An 11,223-nucleotide genomic window follows, 5' to 3' on the forward strand; every position below is an offset into this window, starting at 1 on the left:
ATGTGAGACATGACGAGTGATATCGAGTGAGTGAGTGAGTGAGTGAGTGAGAGAAATGATTGTGTCTTTTATTGTGATTTTTAATTGGCATAGTTCTGCATAATGTGAATGCCATTTGAAATGTTTTCTATATAAAGCCAATTCTTACAAATAATTTGTATTATTATGATTATTATTATGATTATGATTATTACTGTTGTTGTTGTTATTATTCTGTACTATGTGAATGGATTTTACAGATATTTTCACAGATGAGAATAAAGTTGATTTAATCAATCAATGACTGCTTTTTAGTTTTTTAGCTAATCAGCAGAAAATTAATCAGAAATGTATAATTCTGGTCTTCGTTTAAGAAGCAAAACATTTAAATTAATTTGTATAAAATGTTTTTTTTAAATTTATCATTTAATAAATCAATCTTCAATGAGGGAAATAAAAGTTAGTTGGAAGACTTCTAAGTTTTCTTCTGTCTTTTTTCTGTTTCTATATTTCATTGGTGATTTGAACAATCCAATATACATATCTTTATTCGTCTCTCTCAATTTTACATAAATACATTTGCCTGTTGCTGTGGGGCGGCACAATTCCGAGGTTTCCTGAGGTACATGAAGGCATCATATATAATTACCCCTTAACTACCCAGCATGCACTCTGTCGCCGCCATTTTTCTTGTTGTGGTGTGCCGGGGAGGTCTGCATCTGCCTTCACAGTTCTGGAGAAAAACAATCTGTTTTATTTCAGAATTTAACGTCTCTCTTTGTTTATTGTGGATTAAACTCTCAGCTCTCGCGAGCGTCGAGAGCAAAGAAAGCAACATGGCGCAGTACAAAGGAGCTGCCAGCGAGGCTGGGAGAGCCATGCAGCTGATGAAAAAGCGAGAAAAAGAAAGAGAGCAGCTTGAACAGCTGAAGCAGAAGATTGCAGAGGTTTGCGACTTAGCCTTTTACCCTAAGTTATAACATGTTTATTAAAATACCTCATAAATCAGCCTCATGACTGTTTGTCAAAACAATTAGCTAGGTATAGCATGGAGACCCGTGAAGGGGCCAGAGAGCTGCGTCAGTGAAGGAGAGCCGTGGCTGTGTTTTCAAACTCCTACGTAACGTTTGAGTCCAGTTGATGATAATGTGAAGTAAAGCTCATATATTATACCGTACAGTCTCCCATAGGCACCCTGCTGTCACTTGTACTGCTTTAGAGAAGTGGCAGGACAACCTTAACCCACCTCCTGCTCTCTGCTGCGTGTCTGTCCCCTCACAGGACAACATGGTCAAGTCCAACATCGACAAGAAGTTCTCAGCTCACTACGATGCTGTGGAAGCAGAGCTGAAGTCCAGCACAGTTGGTACGAGTCTGTTGCTGTTGGACGTCACGTGAACCCTTTACATTTTGAGATGTACAGTCACATACAGATGTATTTATACTTGTGTTATTAATGTATTGAAGTTGCACTACATTCTGTCACACACGCATGCCTTGACCGGCCGACAACGTGACCCAAAAAGGATGTTCGACTTGTTTGTGTGCCTCCGTCAGGTCTGGTGACGCTGAATGATATGAAGGCCAAGCAGGAGGCGCTGGTGAAGGAGAGGGAGAAACAGCTGGCCAAGAAGGAGCAGTCCAAGGAGCTCCAACTGTGAGTTGGCTCGCTGTGAGCCCAGAAGCTTTTGGTTGGTGATGTAGAGCACGAGGCTCTGCATCGGTTCAAAACAAATGACGCACATGAATTTGATGCATTGTAGCAAGAGACAAACTATTGATTGCTGCTCCCAGCAGTTCAAAAATATATCTGACCAAACAATAGCACCAAAGCACAAATCCTGCAGATTGTATCTTAATCAGATATTTAACATTTAGCCCAAACTATGTGGACAGGGCTGTGCTTTTGTGTACTTGTTTTTTCATGGTTTGAGCAAGGCCCCTTTAAGGGAAGAGTAACTTTGTTATTGTTCAACCTTTTCAACCCTATTCTTCCAATGTGTTTGTGTCGAAGGGACTATTGAGGACAACAACTGTTTGAAATAGGTCAAGTTTTTGGGGAGCAGGCTGTAGCCGGCACCTGTGAGAGCGTCGGTGTAACGTTACGTCACTAAAAGTGCTTGTTGTGGCCGCTGATATACTCGGACTGTTATTGTTAGTGTCTGACAACATAATGGAAAGAACCCGACTGAGAAATACTATTTTCTATACCTATGGCATGAGCCATGAGTCTGTTTGTTAGTGTGTCCAAGTCCTGCTCAAGGAGACATCTCGTTGTGAAAGCTGAATATCAGGGAGCAACAGGTCCCAGTCTTTACAGCGTTCCTCCTCGGGGGGGTTGCTTTTAGATAACACTGAGCTGTGCTTTCTGTACTCCCAACACAACAAGCTCGGCTCCAGCCGGCACTTGCGTTCCCGCCCCTGTCTTCCGTCAACACTTGACCTCACCAGATTTCAGATCGAGGCTTTTCCTGTAGCGAGACCCTTTCCATGATGTTGTCAGACACTTATAATAGCAGTATGAGCCTGTCAGTGGCAAAACACAAGCACCTTTAGTGGACGTAAATTACATTACATTGCAACTTACAGTATATAGCGACTGCCGTCGTCTCGGCGCTTTCGCTCAATACTGGACCAATTTCAAAATATGTCGTTCCCCCCTTGGTCCTTCATAAGCAAAAACATTTGAAAATACAGCCCATGTTGAGACAAACAAAACTTACATTTAATGCTACAGCATACAACCATATTTTAGAGCAGTGGTTCCAAACCCAGGGTGGTTCTGTGTGGAGAAACTTGACCGGCCTGCACATAGCGCTGACCTCAGCAGCTTCAGGATGAACCGGGGCGCTCGCTGTGAGCCGGGCCTTATTAATCCAAATCAAAGGCTTTACATCACGTCACGGTTGGACCTCACGAATGCCCTTGTGGCTGAATTTGGAGCAGCCTGGTGCCGACATCTGGTGGAGAACCTCTAAAAGCTGAACTTTATTATGGTCGGGGTAGACTCTATCAGAACTATTTAGTGCGCCGTGTCGTCTGACCACAGTGGAAATGTAAAGTGTCGATATTATTGTTCTGGAAGGCAGAGTTGAAAAGTCGGGAGCTGACGTAATATTGTAAAACATAGGGTGACGAAAGAGAGCTGGAGAGAGAGGTTCTATAACAGGTCAATGTTTCTTACTGTGTAAAACGGACGCAGTTGGTTTCGTAGACTGTAGAGTCCTTTCTACAGATCGTTCTGCTTCTCGCGTTAATAAGCAGTTATGTGGTCGAGGATGATTTTCTTCGCAACTTCTTTTGTTTCCAAGTTGCATGAGACTTCATAATCGTAACCTCACGAGCTAGATGTTGTTGTCAATTCCCGATTTGTAACGAGCAGTCCTCAAATCCACTCCTTGTGGAAGGCGGTCATCCTCGGGCCGACTTCCCCGTCTCTCAGAGGCTGTGGCAGCTTTTAGAGCCGCAGTGAAGGAAGTGGCCATGTCTGGTTTGTCAGGAAGTGGGATAAATAACGCTCTGAATTTAGGATCCAGATTCGCGAAAGCACCGTTTGAAATGAGGACTGTTTGGCCATCATCTCTTTTTTTTTTTTTTTTTTTTTTTTTTTTTTTTTTTTTGTGGTACGTCTACCTTTCTATTGTGGTTGTTCATCACTCACGCCTTTCTGTGTGCAGCAAGCTGGAGAAGCAGAAGGAGAAGAAGCGAAAGGAGGAACAGAAGAGGAAGATAGCCAGTTTATCGTTCAACCCGGAGGACGAGGGCGAAGAGGAGGAGGAGGAGGAGAACGAAGACGAAGAGCTGGACTGTGAGTGTTTGCGTCGTAGTGATCAGGAAACACACGCAGAGGATCAGCTGTGTGCTGTACCTCGCTCAAGCTTTTCTCATTTGATTTGTGTCTTGTGTGATTTTCCCTTTAAATCATTTCAGGCTTATTAAAGTCCTTCGACGGCCTCTAGATTATTTTCTCAGAGCGATTGATTTATTGATTGCTGTCGGAATGTAATGAGATTATCAGCAAATATGACATCACTGTTTTTGAAGATTTACAAGCCGAGCTTTTAATGTCAGATTTGATGATTTGTTCCTTCTAAAAAAACATGCCTATGTTGCAGAATTAGTTGCTTTCTCAATATATATTTATTATATATATTATATAGTTTAGTCATTTTGTTGCTTATTTATTGTAAAATAACAAAAATGTCATCTGGTCGTATTTACACTTTGGTTTTGCACGGATTAAAGAAGATATAACACGTTTGTCTCATGATGTTTGTCTCTCAGACTCTCCAGCTAGGAAGAAGTATCTGGGCAAAAACCCAGACGTGGACACAAGTTTCCTTCCCGATCGAGACAGAGAGGTGAGGCGAATGGGAATTAATCTTCTGCTTCATTTTTTAAATGCATTTATTTATTTATTTTTAGAGGGAAACCATCCTACTTGGCTCTCATTTCAACAAAAAGCTTGGATTGACAAAACCTTTCTACGGGTGCTCCGATCAGGACTTTTGGGGTTAAATACAGGCTCACTCTACTGTTCTTATTCTGTTAGCATCGTCTGATCAAACGAAATGCTGCGTAACGGACCTCTAACTTTGAATCATACATTGAGGTACGTAAAGCTCACAGCTGTAACGTCACTGATGCTAATGTACACACAGGCACCGACACATCAGTGGGCTGAACAGAGCGGCTGCTGGTAGTAGATGTGACTATAAAGTGTAAGCTAATGAAGAAGACTAAACCCAAACGCTGCCATCTGTCTGAGCTCAGCTGCCTATGACACCGCAGAGACCGACCTCTGGCGGTGCACTACAGTTCATCAATACGGCATGATAGAAAGGTCAGCGTTGTTTATTTATGACTGTATCTAAACACCCTGGAGTACCATAATGCCACCCGAGCCTACTGGCGAGAAAGCAAGCGAACGAGTATTGTAAACGTTTCAATTCAAAGTTGTTGTGTGATCTGATCGGCCTCTATAGTATGTATGGAGCATCCTAAAGCCGTACCCTCAGTGAGTCTTTTCATCTAGTTCACACAGCGGTAAAGTTTACACTCTTAAACTGTTGAGATGCTCATTTGTCATGTATCCTCTCTCTAATGTTTTGTGAATGCAACATGGCCCTCCTCTAAAAAAAAAACAGGTTACATTTTCACTTCTTGTGTTTTTGTCTGCTTTCTGTGTTCAGGAGGAGGAGAATCGTCTCAGAGAGGAGCTCAGGCAGGAGTGGGAGCTCAAGCAGGAGAAGATTAAGAGTGAGTTGAGTGTAACTCTAATCACAAGCAGACATTCCGTGACCAGTGTGTCTCGTTGTGGTCAAACGTGTCAGCTGTGAAGAATTCCTCCCTTTTTCTGTCGTTTCCCCGCTTTACACGCACAAACATGCACGCTCTCAGTCCCAAATAACGTTTCTTTGTCTCCAGGTGAGGAGATTGAGATCACGTTCAGCTACTGGGACGGCTCTGGACATCGTAAGACTGTCAAGGTAAAGCACGTCGGGCCGCAGCACCGGTTCACTGTTCAGTTCGTAAAAGGCCACAGAAGCTGATGTAAACCCTGTGAAGAGAATTGATAACTGGGACATGTACGGGCAGATTCCCCACTTTCCCCACCGGTCCCTTGGTCACACTGTACACTTAACATCGTGTTTACTCTCTTTGAGTCTTCCTGATGTCTTTGTGTGTATTTTTCGCCCGCAGATGAAGAAGGGAAATACCATCCAGAACTTCCTGCAGAGGGCGCTGGAGGTCCTCAGAAAGGACTTCAGCGAGCTCAGGTGAGAGGACAAAAAGTAGTCTCAACCAAACACACGCGGTCAAAACAACATCAGTGAATAGTTGCAGGAGAGGAAACATCAAATGTCGTAAGGCAAGTTTATTTGTAGAGCACATTTCAACAACAAGGCAATTCAAAGTGCTTCACATAAAACCATTAAAAGCATCAAAACATAAGGCAAAAGAAAAGGGAGATTTAAAAACAATTAAGAACATTCATTGAAACACTAAAAAGCAGTGTAAGAAGTAACGTGCAGGAAATTGAATAATATCCTTGAAAGCCCTTTTATGGGATTGTAGTCCTCTGGTGATATAGTTTTGTAGATTTGTGTGTCGTCTGCATAATTATGACAACACACTTTGTTGTTTTCCATAATCTGAGCTAGTGGAAGCATGTAGATGGTTCGTACCGTATTATATTAACTATTATATTGCAACAGCATCCTGTACGGCTCATCCACCAACATCATCAACAAACTACAATACATCCAGAACTGCTCTCCCACTCACCCCAGTCCTTCAGAACCTCCAGATGCAGTTGAAACTCTTATTTGAAACCAAACCAACGCATATAACAGAGATAGATAGACACACATGCTAGAACTCACTCAGCTACACACAGACTGTCTCCCCCTTCTCCCACTGCAATGATGACGTCAAGCTCTGTCGTCTGCCACAGCGACGTCTCTGATAACCTTCCAACCCCACACACAGAGGCTTTAAACCCGGGGAAATGTCGTTTCACATTTATTCTACATTAATGTGTGAATTCATTTGACTTCATCTCTTCTTTGTGCAGGTCTGCAGGAGTGGAGCAGCTGATGTACATCAAAGAGGATCTGATCATCCCACATGTAAGCTCCGACGGCTCAGCTGCTGCTTGACTTTGTTTTGATTCGGTTGGTCTGGCGTTCTGGTGCTGCAGCTTATACGACACCTTCAGTGTTTATTTCTCTAAATGTTTTTATCATTCTCGAAGAAGGTTGAACTGAAAGGATGTCAAAGAGCAACAGTATGAACAAAGACCCAATGTCCCCTTCCTTCTCATCCAGCCCATGCCTCTACTGGACAAACTGAAAATAAACATCAAAAACCTTCAAAAACAAATAATTCGTTCATTAAAAATAATTTATAATTCATCATCATTGTTACTTATAGCCCTCCTAACCAGCAAGGCTCCTCTCGAGTTATTCATGATGCAAACTGTCTTCTCAGTCAGGAGACCAACATGATTATCACAGTTATTTTGATCCATATTCAGATCACGTTTACTCTCTCGATTATTCATTGATTTTAGGGACAAGATATTTAGATTCCACTTCCACATAAAGTGCTGCAGAGATGACGTATCTTTGGAGGGAAACCCAGGAACCTAGCATCGCTGTGGTTCCCTCGACAGATAGCCAGTTGGATTATTGCAGACAGTGAGACTGGCCCCCTTTCACAGTTCATCTCCTAGAAGCAAAATAGAATCAAATCAACAAAGCACTGCTGTCACTTTACTGTCGTGCTACATTCCTGTTAATGAAGAACTGTTCAAACGAGTGACATCCATTATATTACTCTTCTACTCTGGACTGCGGGTTTCTCATAGACTCTAGCATGACAGCTCCCCCAAAGTAAAGCCGAAACATCTTGAAACGGAGCATTTGCAAATTGGAGGGCGACATACCTCAAGACATGCTCTGTGTGGACGTTGCTGTTTTTTATTCCAAATATTTGAGGATGTTGTAGTGCAGAGAAAGAGTTTAATTTGTCTTTGTCTGTTTCTCATTCAGCACCACAGTTTCTACGACTTCATTGTAACCAAAGCCAGAGGCAAATCTGGTAAGTGAACAACATCTTTCAGCCCCATTCTCTTACTAAACTGTGATTTTTTTTTTTTTTTGTTACACTTTTAAAGAACACCAAACATTGCACCATGAGTATTTGCTCTGTACTATATATGGAACACCATGAAGTTGAGCTGTATATCCTCCCACAGGTCCTCTCTTCAGCTTTGACGTCCACGATGACATTCGACTGGTGAACGACGCCACCGTTGAGAAAGACGAGGTGACGATTTTATTTTACAGCAAAAACAAGAGATTGTGAGAAGAAATGAACCGAATTTTTTGGTCGATCTGAACCACTGAACCAACCTTGATGTCCGAAGGAACTAAAGATGGTTAACAGAACATCTACGTATCGGTCAAAGGCCGTTGTTACACTTTGTCTTTTCAATGCGACCCGTGTCGTCCGATCACCATTAACTGTCGAGTCTGTACGCTCCGAGATCAGATCGATCCGATCGGCCAGGCCTTGTGTCGAGGTGGCACATCTGATCACAAAAGAAGCATTAAAAAGAGGAGTGTAACCACGGCCAACACTGAAACCCTAACAATTACCAAGACCACTGTTTTCTTTCTGTTCTTTTTAAGGCTCAAATGCGTGAGTGGCTTACAATATCTCTGCTTTATTTATTGCTGGATGAATGTCTGGAAATCTGTTTAGGAATTTGGCTGTTTTCTTTTTATACATTTCATGATCGACTGCTGCACCTGTTAGATTGATATTTTTGTCAATGTAACATTCCTGCTAAACAGTTCTCTGCTGTCCATATTCACGGTGGAGCTACTCACACGACTATGACGCTCAACTATGTTTTCTTTGTCATCTTATGTCAGTAGGTCAGTTCATACGTCTCAACTTGAGGTGTGGGTTCTTTTTTTTGGGGTTTCTGCGTTTAGAGAGCTAATCCAGTCTTATTATTTTGCCTCAAGTCTCATGCAGGTAAAGTGGTGCTGAGGAGCTGGTATGAGAAGAACAAGCACATCTTCCCCGCTAGTCGCTGGGAGCCATACGATCCAGAGAAGAAATGGGACAAATATACGGTGAGGGTCTCTAAATGTCAGCATTCCTTACCCAGTTCCCCCTCAAGCATCATTCCAGTTTCATCTGATCGTAAATCTCATCTTTCACACGGGTACAAAGGCTGGCGCGTATGTTCCGTAGTAAATGATTTGTAGCTGTTTGTTCTGAGGTTGACACTGTGGCGTGCACGTTGAGTACTGAGTCAAAGGCAGCTGGACTTGCTGTGTAGCCAACAGGCTTCAACAGTTCCTCTTGAGTTTTCTGTCATTTAACATCTCTGGATGATTCCGAGCTCGGTGTGATCTCACCGTCTAGAATGTATAAAAAGCACTTTTCGTTGTTTTTTTTGATTTTGCGTTGAACTTAAATGGCGAGGATTTAGAAACTGTTACCAATCACAATGTTGACCATGACGAACCCTCCTGTCTTCACTTTATTAAACTATCCAGAACTCATTTAAAAGAAAAAAAACAGGTTGAGGTTGGTCTCTCTTAGCTGCACAAATCTTTAACCTGATGATGTGCACGTTTGTCAGATTTGATCATTAGCATAAACAGAAGCAATTGGAAGTGTGGTTGTTTGAGGTGCTTATCCACAGTCGGAGTATTACCTGCAGTAGGTGGAGAAACAGACAAGCAAAGCAATGGTACTGCTGTAGACGTATTTTAGACACCTAAATGAATCTATATCAGTGAAAGTGTACGTTACGTTTACAATATTATCGCCGGTCTACCAGCCCTGTAAGATGGGGAACTGAAGCCGCTGTGCTTCACACAGCAACACAAACAAACCAACCGCTTGGTAGAACAACAACCCCCGTGTTCTGCGAGGTGAAAATGTCAAAGGAGTCTTAAAGAGAGCATCGATAACGGCATCAGTTCCCCGTCGGCAAGGTAAAATGGTAGAAATATTCGTATTAGAGCGTACACTTAAACTGAATCAGCATGCTCTCTTTCATACCACAAGACTCCATTAAAAACAACAGTAAGTTTACCTCGTGGGACACGAGAGCTGCTGGTCTACCGCTGCCTTGAGCGGTTAGTTTGTTCGTGATGTTGTGTAAACCACAACAGCTTCAGTTCCCCATCTTCAAAGGTTTCAAAGGGCTGTCTGTCTAAGCGTTGGAAATATTCCAAAGTTAGCGTATATTTAAACTGATTGGTTTTAGGTGTGTAGGTAGTACATTACGTTGCTCCCATGCTGGTACTTCTGTCTGATTCTCCAACTCCAAACTACTGTAGGCAGTAATACACTGTCTATGGAGTAGTACCTCATATAACCCAACTTCAAAGAACCCAAATTCTCCCTTTGTCTCTAGTCGGCTTTATATTTAATTGTATCCAGTCTGATTGAGGCTTTGTGATTTTCGGCCCTCTGGACTGAGGCAGCATCTGTACTTGTTTTGTAAATGATGATATAGGACAGACTTACAAACTCGGAGGTAAACTCTGAGATCATGTTTTCACAAAAACGCATGTGGCTGAAATACATCTACACATGTCAGGAAAAAGAAGAGGAATGGAAATGTATACTTTTAAGCTCTCATCGGGGAAACTGGGGTAACAGCCCTGTGGTTGCAGTACATCACCGCTCCGTCCGTTCCGATTGTTCTGTGAGGACAGAAAGCTCCCCAGCGTGGTGGAGCTGCCAACTTCTTCTTGCATGCGCACGCTATGGCATACCACTGGCCCACCCAGATGCCTGTCACACACACACACACACACACACACACAGAGACGATTTTTCTACCACCTGTTGATGAAGAAATAATGTTTAATTTAAGGTCAACTTCGGAAACATAAAATCAAAAACACTCAAGTCGGCGTGACTAGATCTGCTGAAGAAGGGCACAGATATGTTTAGATGTGTATATTTCTGTGACATGCTTCAGCCCTCATTTTGCGTTTGTTTGTTTTTCAGATCCGGTGAAACAGCTGTCCTCTCCAGCCTCTGGAATCCCAGATGCAAACTTTTTGTTGTTAACGTCCTTCTTATTTTACTCTACATATTTCATCAATGCTTTATCAGGATTTGATCAAAGTATTGATTTATTTTTTTATTTTTTTTTACTTGGTATTTGAAATACTAGTTTTCCCTCCAACATGTATTTGAACTACCAATGCAATGTTTCCTGTGAAAACAAACCCCACGCTCACATGTGTACAGCTCATGAACATGTCTCAGCATCGATGCGTAATAAAATGAACCTGGCTCAGGATTCTCTTGGCTCCCGTTGAAAGGATGTTTGTCATTCCTTCACACTTTTAGGTCAAGTGAGAACGCGTTGTTGTTATCCATGAGACTTTTGGGATTCGAACCCACTCCGTGCCTCCTGCTGCCGCAGCACAAACCAACAAGTCAGGCAGCGTGACTATTAACAGAAAGAAGGCTTTACCTCCGCCCATAGCCTGAAGACACCACTCCCCCTCATCATCTTTTCTGCTTCCTCCCAGCTTCCTGTCACTTACTCTCCTGCACCACGAGGACACTCTGACTTTAGATTCCACCTTTCGCACCAGCTGTGAGGCTTCTTAGTCCACTCAGTGTGTGTGTGTGTTTGTGTGTGTGTGTGTGTGTGTGTGTGGGTTTGAGGTTCCAGTGCTCACAGTTGGA

At 42.6% G+C, this 11,223-nt stretch overlaps 1 protein-coding gene across 1 annotated transcript; it reads left to right on the top strand.

Annotated features, from left to right (window-relative positions):
• Positions 1–665: 665 nt before the first annotated feature.
• fam50a (family with sequence similarity 50 member A) lies at positions 666–11,219 on the top strand. Its single transcript, XM_031876560.1, has 13 exons — positions 666–926; positions 1,261–1,345; positions 1,537–1,636; positions 3,657–3,787; positions 4,264–4,340; positions 5,172–5,238; positions 5,407–5,468; positions 5,683–5,759; positions 6,557–6,611; positions 7,536–7,584; positions 7,742–7,812; positions 8,520–8,630; positions 10,531–11,219. The coding sequence occupies exons 1-13, from the start codon at positions 816–818 to the stop codon at positions 10,537–10,539; spliced, it is 1,005 nt and encodes a 334-aa protein (XP_031732420.1). The 5' UTR covers positions 666–815; the 3' UTR covers positions 10,540–11,219.
• The last annotated feature ends 4 nt before the right edge of the window (positions 11,220–11,223 follow it).

The sequence above is a fragment of the Anarrhichthys ocellatus genome, unplaced genomic scaffold (assembly GCF_004355925.1).
Source record: "Anarrhichthys ocellatus isolate YVR2014 unplaced genomic scaffold, GSC_Weel_1.0 scaffold111, whole genome shotgun sequence".
Lineage (NCBI taxonomy): Eukaryota > Metazoa > Chordata > Actinopteri > Perciformes > Anarhichadidae > Anarrhichthys > Anarrhichthys ocellatus.